Raw genomic sequence first — 25,306 nt, forward strand, 5'->3', positions numbered from 1 at the left:
TAATGCTTTGTAGACTATAACACTGAAAAACATATTTCATGATGGACGTAAAAGAAATGAAGTCCTATTGGACGAGGGAGATTTTTTAAATGTCATTTTTAGATCCACAACCGGGGGGCTGAAAGTCTTTTATTGGCTGCTTGCAACAGAAAACAATCTGTTGCAGTAACCATCACGGGAGGCAGGACTCTGTCACTGCATCCTGTAAAAAGCTGACGAGTCAAATGGGTAGAAAACGTAAGACTAGGTGTGAGGGCCCAAGGAACCCCCCAGTAGTGTATTTTTAAAAAAAGCATTTCTTTATTATAGAATTTTCAAGGTACATAGGATGAACAACTGCACTTGTACAATGAGCCAGATACAGAAATAAAAGGGCTTAAACACAAACCTGTACATGAACAAAGAGCATTTAATAAACACTGATTGGACCTGCAGGAGAACGTTAGCCATCGGTATCAGCACAAGAAACAGGGTAAATAGATTATCATGTGCCAGAACAGTCTGTTGCCCTACTCGTTGCCATTGACAACAAAGATAATAAGAGGAAGAAGGACTTTCAGGCCAGAGTAGAGCTCCCTCTTCCAACTAGGGGGTTTAAGGCGACCCAAGAAACAAAATCTGAATCAGTATTAATTGAAGGTGAGCGCGGTTTCAAATGTGTCCAACTTGTCCATGAGGCAATAGATGATTTGCTCATGAGACGTTGCCACTGACATGCCAGCATCCAGTCAGCATGTGTCGGAGGTGAGTGTTGTTTTGAACACCTGAGGATTGACATCTTGGCAGCAGTGTCTATCCAGCATTTGACATGGTTGATGAGGTCTGGAATGGACAGGGTGTCTTGAAGGAAAAGCAGCACAAATGTTGGTCGTATGCCCAGGACCATCAAGTCATTCATTATGGCCAGGACCCCTCACCAGAAAGGATGTAAAGAGGGGCAAGAGTAACCCAGGTTCAGGATATCCAAGTCCTGAGGGCTGCATCTCCAACAAGCAACAACTGGGGCCAAGTGGGCTTTATGTAGTTTCCCTGGTGACTAATGCAAATTGTTCAGGAGCTTGAAATAGCTGAGCTTGAGTTTTGCCTCACATAGGCCTCTGTCATGGGAGTCCAAAAGTTCAGCCCAATTGTCATCTATATTTTCCTTCCCAGTTCTGGTAATCCATCTTTCTCTCAAAGGGAGGTGAAGAGTGCAGCAGTGCATGACCTCCAAAAGGGTTTATAGAGCCCCAAAATAACCTCTAATAAGAGCTCCAGCATTTCAAGCATTCTCTGAAGGCGGGAGTCAGCCCTGAAAGGACCTCAGATAATGTGAAAGGCATTGTTGCAGATGGATATACCTCCAATGTTGATGTGGCCCGAATTCATACTCCTCTCACAATTGCTCAAAGGATTTCATCTCAGAGTCATGCACTAAATGATTGAAAGTAAGCACTCCTTCATCACACAGTGCCTTTCACCTTACCAAAACATCATCAATATAACTGGTTTTGTTGTGCCAAATCAGAGCATTTACATGCAAGTAAGCATGGACATGGACGTGCAGTAGTCCATGGGTGTTGTCCCAAACCTGAGTTTTAGTGCAGTGTAGATTATGAGCCTGATTTAGAACTCGGTAGATGGGTTGCTCTGTCACAACAGTGATGGATATACCATCTGCCAAAATCTAAATTCCAGAGGATAGAATGGGATTTAGATTCCACCTTATGGGATATCCGTCAACAGTGTGACTGAGTAACCCATCCGCCAAGTTCTAAATCATGCTCAATGTTGCTTGGCTTCATTAGAGATATCAGGTCTGTAAATCAAGCCCACATCAGGTGGGCTTCCCAAGGGATCTTGTTCAATGGACACCTAGTTATGCTTCTCCAGGGTGGGTGAGAAGAGATACAACACATTTGGTGCAGGTATAGGCCAATCGAGGATGTATCGTCCTGTAGATTGGAAATCTTAAGGTAAGGCTTTTGCTGGTCTCATACGAAATATTTAATCATTTTAGTTAATTTGGTTATCATGTAGGTTGGAATGGCTATAGTGGTCATCTCATATTAGAATGGCCACTGTGATCATTTTGACAGCTTGCATGAGGACCCACATTGAGGGGTGTTATACCTGACACGCTGAGGTAGTATTTCTGCAAACATTTTGCTGTTTATACAGTTTTTCTGATTCTCTTTAAGTGCCTTTGGGGCCCTAGGCGCTTTCCCACTGGGAATACAGTGTGAAACTGCGTGCACCTTCCTACCTGTGCCAGGAAGGTGGCGCTGACCAGTATGTGCACATATGCAAACTGGTGTGCTCCTATGTATGGGGCCTGTCACAACATTGCACCCCGTGCCATGTATGGGGGCCCATTTCAGGGCCCCCTATGGCACTTTCAAAAATAAAATGCAATCTTACCTGTACTTACCTGGGATGGGTCCCCCATCCTCGCAGTCCCTCTAGTGTGGGTGGGGGTGCCCCTGGGGCCTGGGGAGGGCACCTGTGGGCAGCATCTTGATCAATTGCAAAAAATGTTCATGAAACCTGCCCTTTGCAGCGTCCTGAAAAGATAGAATCATTCAATGCAATTACACACTTTTTGTGCATCTAGGGAGATCGCCACTTTGGGTTCTCATTCAGTATCTGCTTGTCAGATGATGTGGGGCAGTAGGCACATGTGATTAGTCTATGACCTCCAAGGAACAAATCCCACCAGAGACCTATGAATTAAGGCAGGAATGAAACTTCGCAGTCTTGTGGTGAGAACCTTGGCCAAGATTTTCATGTCTGCATTGATCAGCGAAATAGGCCTGTAGTTACCACATTGCCGAAGGTCTCTGCCTGGCTTGGGAAGGAGTTTGATTGTTGCTGCATTGAATTCAGACTGGGGGGGAGGCGGCACTTGTCTCAGGCTCCTATACACTGAGCTTAGAAGTGGCGCCACTGTTTTAGTGGTCATTTTGTAAAACTCTCTAGGGAAGCCATTATTGCCAGGGACCTTCCGAGAGGACATGTCCTTGATGGCTTCTAAGATCTCTATCGCTGGGTTGTCCTGGTCCACTGCCTCCAGCTGTTTTAACTGGCAGGCTAACAGTCCACTGGCCTTTTTGCTAAACTCATATTGTCTTTGTTTTATGCGTCCAACAGCCCTCTCAGTCAGAGATGTGCAGTGAGAATTGAAATCTAATTTGGCCTATACCAGGAGGCGGAAGGTAGCACCTGCCAGGGCACTGCCATATTGTTTAGAGAGTGTGAGGATTTGTCTTCCCATTTGCCACTAGGTGTCTTGGGTTTTCTGTTTGAGAATTGCTGATTCTGCAATTATTGGCCCTGAATATACGACTTACAGGCAGCCCACAAAGTCTGCGGAGAATCGACTGTGCAACCATTAAATTCCAAGTATTCTTGCCGATGTCATTGCAGCATCCGTGAATATCTACGCTGGCATGATCTAGGGACCAGACGGTGGATGGAGACCTCCTAATTCCAATTCTGCCCGAAGGAGGGAGTGGTCCGATACCCTATGGGCAATTATTCTGCTATCAATGAGATAGTGAGCTAGAGAGCCAGCCACAAGAAAGAAATCTATTAGAGATTCCGTAACATGCAGGTGAGAATAGAAAGTATAGTCTTGGTCTCTCAGGTGGAGACGGTGCTAGGAGTCCAACAGCAAGCGGTCAGATATCAGCTCGTGGAGGGTCATTCAGTCTCTTCTGCAGTGCAATTCTGGAGACTGGCTCTATTCAAGATTGGGTCTGGGCTGATGTTCCAGTTGCCCCACACCCCAAGTAAGAATGTGGATGAGTCAGCCTCATTAAGCACTCAGTGGAGCCTGGGGAAGAATTGTAATTTAGCGCCAATAGGGACGTAAACACTGCCCACCATTATACATTAGGATTTAGTAGCTAGTTTAGCAAGCTCATATCCGCCATTGGGGTCTATCCGGGAGGTAAGCAGGTAAGTGGTGAGGCATTTGTGTAAAACTATTGTGGTGACACCCTTTTTGGGCTGGGAACCAGTTGCAAAGAACACTGTTCCCACCTAGTTGTGCTTCAGCTTGGAGGACTCCGAGGCTGCAAGATGTGTCTCTTGTAGGGCAATGTTGGGGTATAGAACACCAGGAAGGACAGAATCGTCTTGCATTTAATGAGCTGTTAAGGCCCTGAACATGGAGGTATAGCAATGTCAAGGCTCTCGGGGCACAGTGAGAGAAAGTGTCTCCCAGGCAAGAGGGCTGGGCGCAAAAACAAACTATAAGAAGGGTTAGAGGTTTGCGGGTCTGAACCAGTAAGGGAGACAGCTGAATTTCAGGCGGAGCATAGAGAACAGAAACCAACAAAAGGAGCTTTAACGAAGGCTTAAAAGCAAGTCCCAGCCTGTAGATAAACAGGAATGAAAGTGCTAATTGGGAGTCACCCCTATTACGGCTTCGAGGTTGACCTGGATTTGTCCCTGTCTCTGACCAAAGGGTTCAAAGCTTTGTGAGTGTTCCCTGTGATAGAGTGAGCGATTGAGCAGTCGACCGTGTCTTCACCTCTTCCCTAGCTTGTTGATGCATGGTTGTTGGAGTCAGTCAAAGAGGAGAAGGAACAGGCCATGGATGGGGCCATATCCATTTGTGGGTTGGGTAGATGGTACAAAAAGTTTGCTAGTACTTGAGGGTCCAACAACTCCCTGATAATGCTGTCACAATCATGACCGTTGGTCCAAAAGGCCGAACCAGAGAACCTCACAGAGCGCCCATCAATGGTTCATGAGTTTTTGAGAATTTTTTTAAACCCTCAGCAGACCCTTATTTTTTGTTAAAGTGCTTGGTCTGCTGAAGACCTTCCACAGCAAGAGTTGACCACATGGGCCGACTGTAAGAAGTGGTGTATGATCAAACAGAAAACTGAACTTTACTCCAAAAACCCTGGTTAAAGAGAAGTTGTGGTTAGCACTGATGACATGAGTTTAAAAAACAATGTAATTCACTTAACAAATACAGTTAGAGTATTCTTATGATTCCAATAGTCATGAAGTAAAACCTAAAAACCTCTGAAATGTGCAATACCTCACAAAAAATAAAACAAATAAGTAAAAATATATGAAAGCACAACATCAAATCAAAACATTGCATATTTAAAAAATAAATAGCTATATATTTACTGTTGTGTCGTTGGTAGTGTTAATGCTAATATGATAATAAGTTTGTAGTTTTTAGGTTGAGCGTGCAGTGCTCTGGCCTGTTGTAATTTATCTGTGAGCTTTTAACCACGCCCACCACATGTCCTTCACTATCACTTGTTCACAGGCTTGCCTTTCAAAAATCCTCTGTAATCATTGGAAAATGCTTTACATTTGTCCCTCCTTGGGGCAGTTTTGTTACGCCTTGGCCATCAACCCTGTTAAATGGATAATTGCACTTTGCCGATACGTTTGACTTCGAGCAAACTTCTTTTTCCTTTTGTGTCTCTCCACACTCACGCTCATGGTGACTGTGACACTTTCAATTGGCTCGCTTACGTCAACTGTTTTACTTTTTATTTTCAATTTATGTGGCAAGAAAAGTTCAGTTAGGAATTTACAACGCTAATAGCTCTAACTCAAGCAAACGTGAGACCCACTGCATTGCAAATGCTTGTTTTTATTCCATCTGCCACATACAGGGTGAGATCATGGGTATTACATTTCAACATGTGAGTTCTGGTTTGCATAGCTGTTGGTCTACCCACAGCAGTGTATATTTGCTTCACAATTAATGAAAAGCAGTACCTTATTTCTGACCTTTATTACTAGTTTTAACAGATTTGCTCTGTACTTTCTTTCCGTAGGACTGGAATGAAATGACTGAGCTTGTTTCATCAAATGGAAACTACTGCAACTATCGAAAAGCCTTTGCCGATTGTGAGGGCTTTAAAATCCCCATTTTAGGGGTTCACCTAAAAGACTTAATAGCCGTTCATGTCGTCTTTCCAGATTTTATAGATGAGGACAAGGTGAACATTGTCAAAATGCAGCAACTATATGTTACTCTCAACGAACTGGTTTCCCTACAGAGCGCATCTCACAACTTAGAACCCAATATGGATTTGATCAACCTTTTAACGGTAAGAGCTGCGTCTGTTTCTGTCACATGGACACCCACCTACTGTCATCACTATGGGTTATGCTAACATGATACATTGTGATATATCACACACAACTGTGAAGGATGTTTCTAGTACCAGTGGCCAATTAGTGCTGATGATAAATAGAGCAGTAACTATTGAAGAAATGTAGATAGCAAAATGGTTGACTGACTATCTATTATATTCAATTTCCAGGTCTTCCCTTTAGTGCTTTGCATATGTCTCCAGACACTTTGAAACTCCCACTTGCCTCTTCTTCACCAGAATCTCACCAAATGATGTACACAGAAACCCTAAAACCTCACCGGTTCTACCTGGCATAGGGGCAGTTTTAGCTTCTGCTCTGATGTTTTCCCCTCTATACACAAGTGTCCTGCCCTCTCAGCTTTGGAAGCCTTCCAGTGCATCTACCATCCAGAAGATTAGTGCACAACATGACTAAATAATGAATATTCATAGGTCAGCTTTGCACCTTTGATTCAGAAATTTCCTTCAAGTAGACCAAAGGAACTCTGTCTCAAAAGAAATTTCCCAAAGACTTTACTGTCCTATTCAAAATCAAAGTAACAGAATACATAGGTAGAGACACTGACATAGACCTTGACTCAAAATGTAATGACAGCTGACATCAGCAATACTATCAAAGATGTATTCCAGAAGTGCTTTCACATACTGCATTGACCTACGACAGGGCTCTCCATCACTGGCCCAGGGAAGGATACCCCATGCCAGATTATCAAGATACACTTGCATACTATTAATCTACTTCAAAGTAATTTATGTCATGAGTGGCTAGCATATAAATGTAGCATAGAAGGCCTCCCACGGACTGATGTTGGGTCTTACGCATGGGCTAGTCATTCTTGGCATTATCAATTAATATAATTTTGCAGTGTAGTAGAATAAATCAAAACAATCCTAATAAATGGTGCTGATAGGGGAACCTGACTAGATGCGCCTAACGCTGTTACAAGTGGAGTCAGGTAGGTGTTCCAGTAGTGTAGTACTTGGGTGCAGAAATGTCCTAAGCCATAAACATGTTTAAACTGTACATTTATCTAGAAAAGTAGCTTTCTGTCTTTGCGGAACTTGCTAAATTTACCCTTTCCGCAGAGGAAAAGGGAGAGAATGTTCCATTGCGCAGAGACTTTAGTGAGAAGGGTATAGTTTCTGATGTCCAGTACCTAACTTGTGTCGCAATTTGCCAGTGAGCCCCACCACCACTTGTTTTAGGGGATCAGGACCCTTTTGCACCTTCTGCAGTCCCCTACTCCTGCCTTAATAACAGGGAGCATGAGACACTAGATCTGCACTTCATTTAGTTACGCGCAGATTCCCAGAAATAGGACAGATAACACACTGATCTTTCACCATTCACTGTGTTGAATCCCCTTTTCTATGTCCTCAAAGCAACAATGAAATTGAAAGAAAGACTGTTACTTTCCTTACCTGGAGTTGTGTATAGAAATTACGTTTGGGGCAACTGTCAGAGGTACCTGTCAGGGGTTCGAGGCAGGTGCTGCAGGAAACTTGCAGAACCAAAAGTAAAGGTACGTTTTGCCTCCCTGGCCCACCTCAACTCCTTGGTCGGCCTCACAAGAAAACTTTTGGGAACGGTACTCATTTATTTACCAAAATTAAGCAATGTCTTTAAATTGCAAACCTGCTATACCCGAAATTTTAGGCAACATCCTTCGTTAATGCACACTTTTCAAAGTGCTTTACGGACATTGGCACTCAGGCAGGTTCCCTCATGTCAGTGTAACTAATATGGAAACTTGAGTGCAAAAGAAAATGTTTTTGTATGACAGTTCAAAGCTGGTCTAGCGATTTGATACAAACATCAATCATCAAATACGGAAACACCTGTGGATTATATATTTTGAGTATTTTGGGACTATTTTATGGTCTTTTGTAATTTGGAGGGAACACAATCTGTATAAACTCAATCATGAATGATCTTAAAGACAATGAAGATTGAATGTGGTATTAGTAGTAGTATTAAAGAGTTTTAAGTAAACAAGTGGAAATTAAGTAAAGGACTAAGAAATTATATTTGAAAAGAGAGTGTCAGGTCTGGGAGTAGTGATAGGCACCATTCATTTTAAGCTTATTAAACACTGTAAGACTAGACTGCAATTATGTTTTCGTTTCATTAACTGTATGCATCCAATTGTTTTCTGCGAAATAAGGAAATGTGCCTAAATGAGTTCTAGATGCACCATTCGCTTGTTTATTAATTATATGCCCAGGTTGGCACTGGTGTAAGGGATGATGTTGTGAACCACAGTGTACACAAAGCAGCAATGGCCCTTCTCAGAACCATCCTACATAGGACTGTCCATCTTGCCAAAGGCTCAAAGAAACCAGACCACATAACCATCATCATGAAATACCTCGACTTGTTCTCTGAAGGGGCCAGCATCTCACTTCGAACTGGAATGCATTAACCTCATTTGACTACACCTCAGCCTTCCAACGCCTCAATTTCCCCATTTGAAGGAAAAACTTTATGAGAAAATTGTGAAGATTTGGGCATAATATATGATATAGCTTTGGGGTCTTATCATGCAGTATACTCTCAAATATCATCTTGGGTCCTGTCAGGCTCATTTACTCAACCTTCAGCTCAATCCCAGATAGCTGTGACTGCGAGCATTAAGGCTTGGCAGAGGCACTTAGGTTAAAGCATTCAAAAGTACCAAACAATGAAATAAGAAAGTCACACAACACAAAAGAAATTGGACAGTAATTTATAAAAATAGGTTACATTTTTATGCATTTTTAGAAACATTGATGAACAAAATCCACCAGGGGGTTCCTGGTCAATAAAATGTATGTAAACTTTTGAAAAGTTTGGAAAAGTTAGTTTGATTAGTCCAGCCCAGGTTGAGTGATCAATTCCGACTGGACAGCGGTCCAGGGGGCCAAAGTGGAGACTTTGGAAGTTACCGGGCCACAAGAACATTTATAAGGCAAGTACCAAACTTTATAGGATGACCTCCATAGACATCAATGGAGCGGTCCTGATGTGGAGAAAATCAGGCAAAAGATGCTCAAAGGATGCTCTAGTTGTGGTGCAGTTGACAGGGGTGTCTTTGTGGTTGCTCCTCGGTCCAGTGGTGAAGTGGGGCATCTTTGGCCACAAAAATCAGGGTCCCTCGAAGTTCTCTACATTGCAGTAGCAGGCCAGCTGATGCTTGGCTACTGGTCTTTTTGCACCACAGCTGGCATACAATCCTTAGGTGGGTGCTAGTGTACCTTAGGTGTGACAAATCTGGTCTTGGACAGCATTACCAGGTTGGGCAGACTGAGGTGCAGCTTTTGGCTATCTTGGATTTGTCCTCTTGAGCGACAGGCGACTGGTAGCGGCAAAACGTCTGCAGTGGCTATCAGCTTATTGGTGTGGGCTTCTTCAGCTCTTGTGTCCCTGGAGCAGGTTCCAGGAAATAAGCCAACTGATCCTTGGAGTCTCTGCTTTGATCTGTGGTCAGAAATCAAGTTTTCCTCTAGCCAAGAACTATAGACACAGTCCAAACTTACTAGCACAAGGTGCAGCAGGTGCAGTCCTTCTGATGGTGCAGCCTCTCTCTGTGCAATTTCACCAAATCCACCATGATCTCAGGAGCAGGGTGCCAGTGGTGTCATATTTATCTCAGGAAAGAGCCCCAAGGGGACCCCGTGGTCACTAGTGAATGGGCTACTGTGTCCCCTCCTACTAGTGATGGGTTTCCTGTGATGTGTGACATCTGGCTATCCCTTAGTGCATCATTTATGCCCCTTTTAACATGGCAGTACACTACGTTGGTCACTGGGAGCATGGTAGCCAACCCTGGAGGTGTGGCTACCAAAGGGCTAGACACCCACGGAAAAACTGGTTTGGGTATGAGTTTTTCCTCTCTGGTCTTGTCTCCACTTTGTCTGCAGGAACAAATGGCATCCTACTGAGGGTCTTATTACTACTGCCCACAGAAAGGCAGCTTCCCATTTGAAGCTCCCCATTAGGGCTAACACCCTAAGTGACCATCCTGGAAGAGGAGGCAGCCCATCACACTGCGGCAAACGTATTGCTTCCTGAACTGAAGAGTCATTCACATGTCTCTCCAGGTGGGCTTAAAGCTGTCTGCGTGCCAGGGCATTTGTGAGGCTGCTGGGCTAGCTGGAGAACAGAGTGGCAACTTTCTAAACGTTGCTAAATGTTAATTGTGGTAATAAATTCAACCTGGGCATCAGGTCTAGTGTAATGTCATGATTAATTTGATATCTTACATGGCCCAGTTAGATAGTCCCATTCAGAAGTTAGGCAGGCCGGGTGCCAAGTGGTACTTCTGTGTTAGCTAATGAGGCTATTAACTTATCCACAGCCAAAAGACAATTTGGAAGTGTTGCTGTTAAGACATGCAAAAGAAATATGCCCTACTTAACAATGCACAGCTCCCTGGCATAGAACTCTATAGTGCCTCCTTACATATATTGCTATGGGAAAGGGTGGCTTTGCCATTGGTTTGAATTGCAAAATCAAGTTGGCAGCATAAACACTGTCCTTCCAGTCTGCAGTGGCAGGCTTGGAGCCATTTTGTACAGGGTGGCAGAAACAGTGCTGCAGCCCTGAGTGGACACTCTGCCTTACATGCACTGGGTACACTGGGTACCATATACTGGGGATTTATAAGTAAATCAGTCCTTGCCAATTGGGTGTATCCAATTCCACATGTAATTTGTATTGGGTCAGAACACTGGAACTGAGGCCTGATTAGCAGGGCTCAGTGCACTCTTCGTGTTGAAATATAAGCAGCATCAGTCCAAAAATTAGGGGCTGAACATGCAAAAAGAGGCATTTCCTTACACAAATGAAAGAAACAAATACCAGAAATCCCTAAAGAAGAACAACTAAAACAGCCAAGCCTTCTTATGTCTAACTCCAAGGCTCCAGAAAACCTACTACATTTGACTTAACCCAAACTCCTATCCTTCAAGAGAAGCCTCAAAACCCACCAATTGACAACCTATCTGAAAAATTGAACTCTCCGAATGAGCACTCAAAAAGCTGATTCACCATCTGTTATTACTGGTATAATTGGCACACTTGTTGTGTTCTCGTTGTATTTTCTAGTTACTTGCAAAGCACTCTCTTACCCCTGTGACTAGGCCCATGCTATAGACATACGTGCAATAATAATAAAATCCCAGGTGCTGCTGAGTTTCCTAAATATCAACACAAAGGTAAGTGAAATGCTTTATGTCATTAATACAAAGAGATGAAATGCAAATGTTTAAAAAATAAACCTATGGAGATCAATATATGCAAAGACTTTTCAGAAAGGCAGCACATCTGGAATATGTTCAATTTGATGTATCTACACCATTGCATCTGACTTCTTGCTAATTATTCAAGTTTAATTTAGGCATAGATGCATCCCTCGCCGTTGTACTGTTTAGATAGTCCAAGAGGGCTGATTTATTTAAACCCTCTCAAACTTACCTCTCATAATTAAACCAATTAGTAACAACTTAATTCAAGAGGAACACATCAAATATGGGAGCCCTGAGCCATATAGAAGGTGAAGCCCTGCTGAATAACATCTATTTTCAATTTATTCAATTGGGATAAAAATCTGCACGTGCCTTTTACAAATTATCAGAAAGGATTACATATGACGTTGGATCTTTTACCACTTTAGCAAATTAATATTCAGGATCCTGGCCTAGCACACATTTGGAGGTGATTGCATAGGGATATTTGCAGCACAGCTTCAAAATGACCTAGTTTGTGAACACGGGGTATTAATGAAACATGCATAGCACCACTGTCAGATGGCTCTGTCCAAAATACATATTATCTTCTCTCACCAATAAAAATGATGCCCTTGTAAAATCTTGTGTTGCACAAGGAGGCTGTAGCTCCGAGATGAATACGCCAATTATCGTCATTGGACATGAATTACGCACCTACACGGAGGTATGCATTTGCCACGTCAAAGTCAAGTTCATCCTCATTTCGCTTTCATTTCTCTAATACATTCTTTTTTTTTTTACGCAGCTTTCCTTGGACCTGTATCACACGGAAGATGACATCTACAAGCTTTCATTGGTGCTGGAGCCAAGAAATCCAAAATCGGTGAGACATACACTCCTTTATAGACATAAAAAATATGCCACATTCATGAATATTAAATGGAAGGAGAGGTACAGGACTATTACCTTCCTACCATAAAGCTAACATGTTCATGAAGGGAAAATCTATGCGTATGAGGCTCCCAAAATATTTTCACACCGTTTCCTAGTTAGTATGTGCATTTCTCTATTTACTGCTTCAGATAGCATTCGGACGTATCCAAAAACCTAGACGCCTAAACAAGAATGCCTCCTTAATGCTTAAGGCCAAGGAGACAGCCATTTTATTTTAAACCCCCTCCCTACTGATACTGGTACAATGTTGGTAATCCTTGGCAAACTTTTGCCCACCCCTGGTAAACGTTGTCCCTAGTATGATGGTGGCAATCCTTTGTATACTGTAAGCATTCATCATATAATGGTGCCTATTTAAGGCAATGTGCTAGTCGTGACAGAGTGGTGGTCATTCCTGACATATTGTGTGTACCCAAGGCACTGAGGTGTCCACACATGACACAATGGTGCTTTTTACAGTGTAGTGGTTATTTTTTGTATATTGTAGGCATCCACTTCACAATGGGACTCATCCCTGGCATATTGTTCACTCTGGCACATTGATGTTATTTCCTTTATTTTTTTGAGTCTCCATGGAGTAATAATGATTTTGACAGTATTGTATTGTTGTGTGAGTGTGAATGTTGGAGACCTTTTAGCGCCAGAAAGACTCCATAGAGTGGTGAAGAAGGTTTTAGAAAGTTGTGAGGTAAATGCTGGTTTAGAGTGTTACACGCAGAGGAATAAAGACGTGTAATACGTAGCTCCATGTGTGGCGTATTCATTGGTGGGTACTCAGGCAAGGGAGGACATTACATCTGGCTAAAATATAGGGGATAAGTAACCCAAAGATTCACAGTACACTCTCAAAGAGTTTCAAAACTGCTTGTGCATGCCATGTGTGCTTTTGTCGAAGCGCTGAATCGACGTTTGGCAAATGTGGAGTAAAGCGCAACTCCAGATGGTGTGAAGCACTTGAAGATAAAGAAAACTTTACTGTGAAGTCTACACATTGTTGGTCAAGAAACTGCTAGCAAGGTCAGACCGAAAGGTACTGCACTAATATGCAATATAAACCTATACAGTATACAGAAAGCTACTGCTGAAGGTGGATACAACTAGGTTTCGAACATTCAGCAATTAGCAACAGCAAATTACACAACAAGGCTGCGATCAGAAGCGCTGCGAGACAGAGATCAATCAGGTGTCAAAAACACAACAATTCAGATACAAGGAAAGGTCATCAGCTTACCAGAACCAATTAAAGAGAGTCATCATACTGCTGCTGGAAGTGGCCCAATAGAAGTGCCCGGGGTTGTGCTTATGGAGCCATCCATACCTGCAATAGTGAGAGGCCCAGTATAAGGCCATTTTTCCAATGGAGATCAAGAGACAGGCTACATTTCCCGCAGGCATAAAAGATGACACCAAAGCCAGCACGTCACAGGGCCTGGCAGATGGTATGAATGGAACAGATCCTGATGGACGGCTGATGGAGTCAGAGAGAGCTTTCGTAGTGTCAGACATTCTCATAAAAAGTTATAATGCTGCCCCATTCTTGAAACCACTACCACCTACTGGTACCACCAAAAAGCAAAATATTGGCAATAGATGGACTGCTTGGATAGAGACATTTGATGATTTAATTGATGCACTAGAAGAAACAGATAACAAAAAGATTCTCAAATACCTCAATAATCTTGCTGGTGATGGTGTAAAAGCAGTCACAAAGAAAATGCGTGAGCTGAGGAAGATACGTACTGTTAAAATAAAGAAGCCTTGACTCTCAAATGCAACCCAATCACAATAGTAGATTATGAAAGAAACATCTTCAGTCGAGAATAACAAAGAGTTGTGAAACCATACACTAATTTGTTGAGACTGGATTCATTAATAAAACACTGCAGATTTGATTAATTTAATAAGGAAGAAGCAATACGTCTTAGAGTAATTGACAGATGTCTATTAGATTAATTCAGACGATGAATGCTGAGGGAAACTCTTAGCCTGGAGTGAGTTCTTATAGCTGCCAGAGCTGAAGAGCATGCCCATTCGCAAAAGGCTGACATGGAGGCCGGTGGTGCCCAAAGTGAATAAGTCATGTGCATAAAAAGTAAGCAGAAACACAAAGCTGGAGGACACAAGGGCATATCTCCTCGGAAGAAGCTGTGATTCAGATGTGGATTGTCATTTCCACATGAAGGTAAATGTCACCCCATTGGACAGATACGCAAAGTCAATGGAAAAGAGAACTATTTTGTGATGGTTTGCAAAGTGAAGGAAAAAGTAAGTGAGTCTCGGCAAGAACACAAAATGGCCGACCAAACAGTCCAGAAGTGGCGCTTGACGCACACCCAAAAGACCAAGCATCAACATAATTTGAGACAAATCAACATCAAACAAAGTTGATTGTCATCTAAATAATTCTCAAAACGTTTGTCAGTATTAGTATCAAGTGAAAGTGAAGAAGATGATTGTAAAATGTCGATATCTTTCTCAGAAAGATGCGCTCATGTTGGACTGGCTGTATGTGAAGAAAAACACCAGTCAAAGAAAAGTCGACATGAAAAAGCACCAAAGTCATTCAAACATTGTCCAAAGATTTCACTGAAAATAAATGGTTGTTCCTTACTTTTTCTCATCAACAGTGGAGTGTCAATAAAAATTACACCTAAAGTGAAATCGCCATTGAAAACCAAAGTGTACACATGGGATGCATCGACACCTGTTAAAAGTAAAGGTTCATTTGTAGCGACTATGAAACACAAGAAATCAAAAGTGCAAGAAACCATCCACATACTTCAAGGTAAAGCATCAAGTGCCCGTTTGCTCAATTTCAGCACAGCTGCTGATTTGGGACTGATATCAGTGAACTACAATATGAATACTTATCACTAAATAGTAAGTCAGTTTACTTCATTGGTTCATGGATTATGAACAATTAAGACTATGAAAGTACAATTGCATATCAATGAGAATGATTGTCCTGTTGCACAAAGACACAAAAAATACATTTCAGTTACAAGAAGTTATTGAAAAGAACTTGAATCATTACTGAAGCATGATATCATTAAGGGTTCTACTGGTCGCCGCCATGGGTTTCTCCCATAGTTGTAGTGTCCAAAAAGGACAGTGAAGGAGCTGTATGCATCTGCGTGGATATGCATCAAGCGAACAAGGCAATTGAAAGAGAACAAAATCCAAGTCTGCCTATTGCTGATTTGATAACACTACTGAATGGTGCAAAAGTATTTTCCCACCTTGATTTAAATAAGGGATATCATCAGTTGGAACTCAAGGCGAATTACAGGCACATTACAACCTTTTCTACACATAGTGGTCTGTTACTATACAAAAAATTAAGTTTCGATGTGTCGAGTGGAAAGATTAAGACCCTGCTAAATACTTCCCCAAAGTGTCTATACAGTGTCTAGATACCCCATCAAAGACAGCTGTGTCCTACATAAACTTCAATGTGAACTCAAACACACTAGCTGCTATTTGGTTCAAACAAATTGTCACTGCCACAAGTCAAGATAGTGACATGTCAAGACTGAAAGACATTATTACACATCAGTCACCGAACCAACATTCCTGACCTCTTACAAGTGACTGTGGATACCAGAAGTATTGAAAATGTTAAACATAAACACTCCATGACACAAGAAAAAAATCATACTGAAGGGTTTAAGAGTTGTTATGCTGGAGAGTCTGCAACAACAGATAATTGAAGTGGCCCATGAAGGACATTGTGGAAGCGTTGCCACAAAACAAGCTCTCCAAGATTGAGTCTGGTTTCTTCATCTCAATGATCGAGTTGAGAGAGTTGAAAGCCTGCCATCTATGCAACTGCCTGTCATCAAAAAACACTCATCAACCCCTAAATGTGTCAGAGTTGCCAAAGAATGCATGGGAAAGAATTGCTATTGACTTTTTTTGTCCACTTGACAATGGACATCACCTGAGGATGATTGGGGATGAATACTCTTGCTTTCCATTAATTGAAGATCTCTCATCTATCACTCAGGAAAGAGTAATTGAGATTTTAGATGGCATCTTTAGAACATTGGGGCATTCCTATAATTTTAAAATCTGACAATGCCCCATCTTTCACTAGTCGAGAATTCAGAGAGTTTCTCAATCTGCTTAATCCGAAGGATCAGAAGAGCACACCTCTTTGGCTACAGGCTATCGCCTTGTTGAACGTTCCATGAGTACCTTGAAGAAAGCTGTTCAGCATGCTGCATTAGAAAAGTTCGACCTTGTTAGAAATTGGGTCTCTAGTTGGCAGATGTATGCACCCTGTCGAAGTAGAGACCACAATCAAAGGCAGGGTAAGTCACAACACAACCTAGATTATCTTGTGCTCACCCTCCAGTAGATGTATGCAAGCTTAACTTAGAAGGCAATGTGTAAAGTATTTGGGCAATAACTCATAAAATAACACAGTGGAAACACCACAAAATGTACTCCAAACCAGTTTAGGAAAATCGATCATATTTATCTGAATAAAATAAGACCAAACCAATAAAGATCCAATATGCATAAATCAAGATATCCCTTTTTAAAGGTTTACATAGTCTCAAGAATCAGTGGTTGTATCCTTTTAACACACAGTACCTAGGACGCATCAAAAATAATGATGCAGAAGACCGCAGAGGAGGACATGCGTTGGAAAGTAGAGTGATGCGTCATTTTTTCCGGCACGGCGAATGTGATGCGTTGTTTCTTTCCACGCAGCAAAGTGATATGTCAGATTCTGGGATCGCAGCCTTAGTTCCTCACTGGCATGCGGGGATATTTTGATACTCGGCGTTGTGTGGAAAATCCAGATTGTGTTGTGAAGAGGCAACAGGGACCACGTCAATCTGACAGGCAATGCGGCGATTCTTCAGCCACGAGACAGGCGCTGTGATGATCTCATCCGGCAGGCGTTGAGTCGAATTTTGCAGACGTTGCCAATTTTCAAATGCTCTTGATTTTCTTCTCTTTGGTGAAGTCTTTGATGGCCCTTAAACATCAGAACAGGAGACAAGCTCAGTCCAAGCACTTGGGGGCACTTGTGGATGAAGGCAGAATCCTTCCAGCAGAGTCAGGGGCCAGCAGGGCAACAAGCAGGTCAGCAACACTTCCAGCAAAGCAGTCCAGATGAGTCCTTTGGGAAGCACAGCAGTCCCTCTGACAGATTCCTGTTTTAGGTTCAGAAGTGTCTGATTTGATAGGGTCACAGACCCAGTATTATACCCAAAAGTGCCTTTGAAGTGGAGGAAACTTTGAAAAGTAGTTTCTAAGTGCACAGGTTCCCCTTTCAACCCAGCCCTGTCTGCCAGGAGCCCTGTGGGGGGTTATCAGTCCTTTGTGTGAGGGCAGGCCTCTGGACTTTGAAGTGTAAGTGAGAGCCCCTCCACCTTTCCTGCCCAGGAAGACCCATCAATATGCAGATGTATGCAGCTGAGTGTCCTGTGTTCATGCTGTCTGGGTAGAATGCACAAGGGGAGCTGTCATCCACACACAGACCAGACATGGATTGGAGGCAAGCTGTAAGGCACAGAGAATAGCAAGTGCAGAGAAATGCCTAGTTTCTAAAAGTGGCATTTCTAAAATAGTAATGTAAAATAAACTGCACCAGTAAGTAGGATTTCTCACTACCATTCCAACCATACCAAACACAACAAGGCTATTCCTCTCAGATCAGAAATTACCAGAGCATATAAGGGAATTTCTAATGTTGGCCCATAAGAGAAGCAGTCTTCTCAGTGGTGAAAAGCGACTTTGGGAGTTTTTCACTATCAGGACATGTCAAACGTAGAAGTACATGTCCTGCCTTTTACTTACACAGCACCCTTCCCTATGGGTTACCTACAGCCTAACATAGGGGTGACTTATATTTATTAAAAGGGGAATTTAAGGCTTGGCAAGTAGTTCTAAATGCCAAGTCGAAGTGACGGTGAAACTGCACACAAAGGCTATTGCAGTGACAGACCTGAGACATGGTTAAGGGGCTACTTATGTGGGTGGCAAAATAAGTGCTGCAGGCCAACTAGTACCATTTAGCTTACAGGCCCTGGGCACATCTAGTGCACTTTACTAGGAACATATACGTAAATTAAATATGCCAATTGGGTTTCAGCCAATGTTAGCAAATCTGAGATCAGAAAATGAAGGGAGGCAGGCAAAAAGGTGTCAGCCATCTCTATAGTGGCACTGTCAGAATGCTGTCTTAGGTTGAATTCCTATCTTTGTCTACCATCCTTGGAGTCTAATATACACTGTCATTCTTGCAGAGGAGGCCCTAAGGATATTGCTACACAGATGGAAATTGCGACATGAGCTTACACTAATTATGAATTTGAAAGAGGGTGACCAAGCATACTAGGTTGAAGTTTAATATTCTGATACTCCATGGAAATTCATGTAGTGGTTGTATTTTGTATTTTTGTGGAATACCATTAAAACAATACATTTAAAAAAATGAAATGTTAACATTTTCGATAATTTGCCTTGATGTGATATGTCCCGCTCTTAGCACTCCAACAAAACCACATAACTCGTGTGCCTTAAACTTTGGTTCAATGATGCCCTTGACACTAATATCGAAATCCTGAAGGCAGTACTTCAAGGAGAGATTGAATCAATGCTCATACCACCCTACACATAACAAACAATATCTCTTATGATAGCTTTTGTAGTATTAAAATGAACCATTAGTGCAGGGGTTCCCAACCTTCTGACTCCTGTGAACCCCCACTGAATCACTACTGGAAGCGGGAGACCTCCAAGCAACTCATGTGATTTAAATTTCAAATATTAAAACAGTAATTCACAACAAATAGACAAGTAGGTACACATCAAACAAATACTCAAATTACTACAGATTTGATTATTTTATATTGAAAAAAATATGCAAAATTCAAAACATTTTAATGGGAAGGTTGGTGGTGAATCTTGGTGACTAACTTTTCAATGTTTGATTTTATTTCAAAAAGCTGTGCCCTCAGTCATATTCTATATTTCCCAAGCAATTTCTGTGTTTTCTTTTTAGGTACATCAGATCTGGGAATGCTTTTTTCACATAAATATGTGGTGGGACAAGGAAGTAAAACCCTAAGTGCCTGTCATTTCTCCATAGTCCCTCTGTCACATGTATTTCATTTGTTTTATAGCACCTCTCATACCAGTTTAGGGTGTCGGAGCACTTTACATCACACGCATACAGAAACAATTCATGTGAAAATATGTGTAAACAAAGGGGACTACAAGGTCCATACTGGTAGGCATTTTTTATGAGAGCTTGTTCTGGAAAAGCACAGACTCAGGATTCAGAGCATAACACAGTGGTTAGTATTGACTTTAATAATAAGAATTGTTTATACTCAAACAAACATTTTTAGCAGCATGGGGATAATGTGAGACAGGGAAAAAACATAGGGGGTCATTACGACCCCAGCGGTCGGTGCTATAGTGGAGGTATTACCGCCAACAGGCTGGCGGTACCTACCTCCACTATTATGACACTGGCGGTTTGGCCAAAGCCAAACCGCCAAGTCAACTCACCGACCGACACGGGTCCATGGCATTTTGACCACACCCGCTGCCATGGTTTCTGTACCCCCACGGAAACCGGCAGTAGTCACTATCCGAGCCAGGGATTTCCTTTCCTGGCACTGATAGGGGTCTCCCTGGCCCCCTCCCCAGATTCTCCCCCACCATCCCCCTCCCCGGCCCACCTTCCCACATATACACACATACACGCACATAAATACACACCCATACACACAGGCATACACACATTCACCCATGCATGCATACATACATACACACTCATAGCAAAACTCACAAACATACATCCAGGCCACACGCAAGCACACAACACAACATGCACGTACACACACTCATGCACACACGCATTACACATGCATGCACACATTCAAACACAGTCACACACACCCACACACACACACAACACCCCCACCCACCTCTCATGTCGGAGAACCCGACTTACCTGCTTGCAGGGGATCCTCCGGCAGGAGACGGGATGCGGCGCTGCTGCCAGCAGCGTCCGCCTGCAAAACACCGCCAGGCAGTGTTTTGCTGGCGTGGCACTGCTGCTGGCAGCAGTGCCACCTTACCACCGTCCGCCGCCATGGCAGGATTCCGGCTACGGTCATAATGGCATGGACGGTCAGTAACCACAGTGACGGTATGTTGCCAGCCGCCGCCGTGGCGGTAGGAGGCATTTGCCGCCAATCTCTTAATGAGAGCATAATTTTCTAACTTGTACCATGCAGTTTGCATGCAGCTCTTTGATGGAAGCTCATAGCCTACTGTGCTAAATTATGATTGTAACTTATGAACTGTACAGTAACAAAAGAGTCTCCGTGACAGAAGCAGTAACCCACTGAGATATGCACATAAAATACTGTTCTATGATACACATGGTACACGTTCTTTGCAGCAGGTATATTGACCATCTGTGCTACCTTAGATGAATCAAAACTGCCACTAGGCAAAACTCACATCTCTCTCCAGCAGGTTCATTATTCACCAGAGTTATATCTTCACACTTTTATTGTTGCCTGAAAACTACTGGATATACAGGAAACTTTGCCATGCTTTGAAAGCTGCTGCACAAATGAAGTAGCAAATATAAAAACACTAATGTGTTTCTTTTGAGAGACCTCAGCTGGAGAAGTGCCTCCTTCTGGCCCATGCCTTGAGCTGTCAGAAGGCTGTTCAGCCTCAAAACAACAAGAGGCGTAGCTCTTCTGCAAGCGGGTGACACGTAACCAGAAGTGGAGAAAGAACAGGGGCATCAAAAGGCTCTGAGCCCAAACACAAACACACACTTATACTCAAGAGGACACCAGCACTGCCATGTGAGTAGGACTCACAGACAGATAATAAAATAAGGCTGATCATTCTTCAGCATGCACCCAAGGCTGAATGGTAATTGGCCTGATTTTATTTTAGTACCGCTGACCCTGCGCTGTCATTCACAGCTCTTGTGGGCCGTGAGGATGCAAAGGCGTTTCCTTATCTAGCAGCTTATTCTAATGCCTTCAATTATGAGAGAAGGCTTGGGTAGGCGCTCGAGACCTGCAGAATCCCTTGGAATGTGTCATGGACCCTTGGGAATCCGCGGACCACAGGTTGGGAACTGCTGCTCTATTCTATGTGACGCACTTGCACTGCTCTCACAAATATATCTGAGGATACTAACTTAATTTTTCATCTCCAATTTCACATTTCTTCACATTTACAGAACATTTTAAACTTTAAAATTGTACATTCATCATCTTTATTTATATGCACTTTATTAATCAGTTAATGTTATTTCATTTTCTAAGTAATCGCTGAATCCCTGAGTAGGCTTCCCTGATCACAGGTTGGGAATCGATGATATAGATCCTTGGTTAAGTTCATTTTGTGTGCTTATTCCTTAAGAGAAATCAGCCCTTCCCCTAACCTCAGCCGCATTCCAAATCAGGACTGTTGTTTTGGAGCATAAATTCACAAGAACGTTTAACTAATAATCTTGAAACCTCAGGCTTGCAATTTGTTTGGAAGAGATAAGTTTTCAATTAAATCAAAAGTAGACAAAAAAGCTAGAAACGATTAATATATCAAACTCCACTGTGTTCTTACATACTCTTCAGGTAACTCCCTTAAAATGAAATTATTATGTATCTTAGCTTGTGTAAATTGACCTCCTTCCAAGATTCTAAAATGCTCCTTCACAAATTCTGTTATCTTCTTTACTCATCAACACAACTCCATCATATTATGCTTACCTCTTACTTGTTTCTGGAGAGGTATCCTCCAAAGATCATGTTGTTTTTATGAGTTATATAATTGCCCCCCTATTGTGGGAATGCTTTTATTGCCTTCACCAATTATCTAAACAACGTCATCGGGTAGTGGTATCTTATAATTTCAAAATTACTAAAGAGAATGACCCTATGCTGTTGAACCTTTCCAGGGGCACTTAACAGGTTTAACATGATGGGTACTTTTGGACCAACCTCTGCAAATGCAATAAAATGTTTCTTAATATTAGCACCCTCTCACTTGAGTCTTTCATAACTTACCATCCTATTTGCTTACATAGGAATTGCAAGATCCCTATCATCTACCTTTGCTTGTTTCTTCACTGGTTGCACACAAAAATATAGATGTCTGCAGATAAATGCTGACCTGGATTGGGGGGCTCTGACCTCAGGGAGGACACTGTGTTTAGCAAAACCAAACAAAACTAGTGATTTAAAAGCATCTGCTGAAAAGTCCCTTGTGCCTCCAGCCTTCAGAAAACAATTAAAATGTCAGGTTACCTCTTTTAATTAATGTTCTTGCAAGGGAGAAAGATGGGAGTTTTGTCTAGAGGCAGCTTTGACTCTTCATAAAGTAGTGTAGAGGGTTAATATGCCTGCTTCAAAAAATATAACTATATTTTATGTTGAAAGCTGAGTTGATTAGGAAAGACAGCCTTAACAAGTACTTTAAACCTAATGTCTGTATGTGAAATGGGGGGCTATGGAGAGATGAGGGGCACATTTGCCGGGTGGTAGTGAGTGAATCCGAGGAGGTGGTCACGAAGGGGGCGGTACCAAAAAAGACTGTCATACAGGGTGCCACCAGCGCTAAAGTAGGCCCTGCTCAAGAACACTGTGTTCAAAGAATCCTCTGACTACTAAAACGATTGCAGGCCCGCATTTCAGCAGCCAGCCATGTGTGCCAGAGCTCAGCAGGATAGTTGTGTGCCCAATCTACATTGCAATCAAGCGATTGTTTTGGTAGTCAGAGGATTCCCTGAACACAGTGTTCTTCAGGGTTTGATTAAATACCTTCTGGTGGCTACAGAACACCAATGTCCTACAGCGTCGTTTTTAATAACCTGTAGATTTTTTTTAAACAGCGACTCACCTAGTGTAGCATTTTGAGGCAACTTCGAATTTAAGGCTGCCATTCATTAACCATTGCATTATTCCCACAGAGCCATCTTCTCCATGCTGAATGGATCCCGCTACTAATCCCAGGATATTTTAACTGGGGACCACACACAACAGATTTGGATTCATTTTCTGACACATTGAAGTAATTTGATGCAACATGACTCTTCGACATTTTTCCTTGCTTATTCCACATCCAGTTTACAGATTGGGTGCTTCCCAACCTGCGTCCTGATGATGACCTTATTTAAATTGAATGTATTGGGTTGAAAAGTTGACACATTAAAAGTGTACTGTTTCATATTGGGTTCTGGAGCATTTCACTCAGCGTCATAGTGTGTATCAAACACCCTGGCATCCCGAATCCGTTGCTATTTATGTACACACACCACACCAGCGCAATTTACACTCACTTATCTCACTTGCACTGTGCCGCTGCGTCATTTCAGATTGCATTTTTCCTTTTAATTTGGCATGATGACGAGTTTTCAATGATTTTTGTCTGTTGTTGAACAAACTGAATAAAATTGATTTGTAATGGAACCAATTGTTGATGGTTTAATCAATATTTTCAAAGGGAGTAGAGGTTTACACTTCCCCCTTGAGGGATCTTTTTTTTTATTACTTAATTACCAAGGTCCCAGGGTTACTGGGTTGCCCCTTGTCCTTTTATTTACCAAAGGCATGGTAGAGCAGATCAATTTCCATGTCTCTAGTTCAGGGGCGGCTCCTCCACTAGGGCGGAGGAGCGTCGCCCCCCCACCAGCAGCAGGAGCTGCAAAAAGTTTATAGAAACAACATAATAAACTCAGTTTATTATGTTGTTCTGTGAAAGTGGGTGGGGCTCTGGCATGATGTGGATGGAGGGAAAGTGCATAGCACTCCCCCTCAGTGCTAAAGTATGTTTGGCTGGCCGTCTGGGGCCGGCTAAATACACATTCGCACAGGGCTGTCTCCAGCCCAGCAACATGGTTGCTGGGCTGGAGAGAGCCAGCACAGGCTCCCAGTCTGCCTCGGAGCGCCATGGCTGGGCGCCCCCAGCCAGTCCTGATGCTGCTTTGAGCCGCATCAGGATTCACTGCAGGGCAGGCTGAGAGCCTGTGCCTGCCTGCAGCCTGCGACGGAGAAACAGGGTGGAGCAGCGCAGCACGGGAATAAAGGTACGTTTCATTTTTATTTTTTTACCCCCCACCGCGCCACCCCACCCCATTTCCGTAGTGCAATCTGCGACTAGTCTAGTTATGTCTGGATTAACCATTCCCATTTCTGTGGTTTTCCAGAGCAATGATTTGGGTGGTACTGGAGGTGGTGCAAACCATATATTCCATTTGTCAAATTTACTAACCTTTGGCCCAACAAAGTGCAGTAGCCTTTCTAAAGTTGCTGTATTGCGTTTCGTCAAAGGCGAGAGAAAAACAGTGTCATATCTCCTGAGATATGATACTTTTTTTCCTCTCTTTGCCCTGGTGCACTTTTGGCTGCCCTATGTTAATGCACATGCCTTTGCATCACTGTGTGTGTGCATGCTGTGATGCATCAATTTAGTACTGGAAGGATCCCCTTCAAAGGCAAAAACTATGTTTTAACAAAGTTAAATAGTTCCCAACATTGCATGTGGGTTGTGGATTCCAGCACACATCCAAAGTTGGAAATGTGTTGAGAAAGGTAAATGTTTCATAAACCTTACACCTGCCTCAAGATGGCAGATATTTTTGGTGCAAACTCCTTGTTGCCTAAAGTGAGTCTGGCTCAGCTCTACAAGGCTTGTTTTCACATGGCAGCCCCGCAGTACCCCACCCAGTACATAATTGAGGTGAGTTGTGGGTCAATGCTTTTGGGTTACTAACACAGAGATGTGGTAATCCAAATGATCATTCATTAATGATTTACACATTCATGTTCACTAGAAACAGAATATATATTTTAACATATTTACTTCAAAATAGTTAATTTAAAATTCTGGGATCTAGTGCACATTGCGTGGCTCTGCATTACTTGGTTAATGTGGAGTAACGGAAGGCAGCACAAGTCTCTGCCTTGCATTACTCTACGCCAGGCATGCATTACATGTGTGGAAAGTGGGTGTTCCCACGTATCCAC

The 25,306-nt window shown here is 42.6% G+C and overlaps 1 protein-coding gene across 2 annotated transcripts in view; it reads left to right on the forward strand.

Annotated features, from left to right (window-relative positions):
• The window catches only part of RASGRP3 (RAS guanyl releasing protein 3), a 368,221-nt gene that overhangs the window by 244,668 nt on the left and 98,247 nt on the right, over positions 1-25,306 (forward strand). For both annotated transcript variants that reach the window (XM_069234699.1, XM_069234698.1), the window contains exons 9-10: positions 5,796-6,071; positions 12,133-12,210. In XM_069234699.1, coding sequence (XP_069090800.1) covers positions 5,796-6,071; positions 12,133-12,210 — 354 coding nt within the window. The remainder of the gene's footprint in view (positions 1-5,795; positions 6,072-12,132; positions 12,211-25,306) is intronic.

The sequence above is a fragment of the Pleurodeles waltl genome, chromosome 5 (assembly GCF_031143425.1).
Source record: "Pleurodeles waltl isolate 20211129_DDA chromosome 5, aPleWal1.hap1.20221129, whole genome shotgun sequence".
NCBI classification, from domain to species: Eukaryota; Metazoa; Chordata; class Amphibia; order Caudata; family Salamandridae; genus Pleurodeles; species Pleurodeles waltl.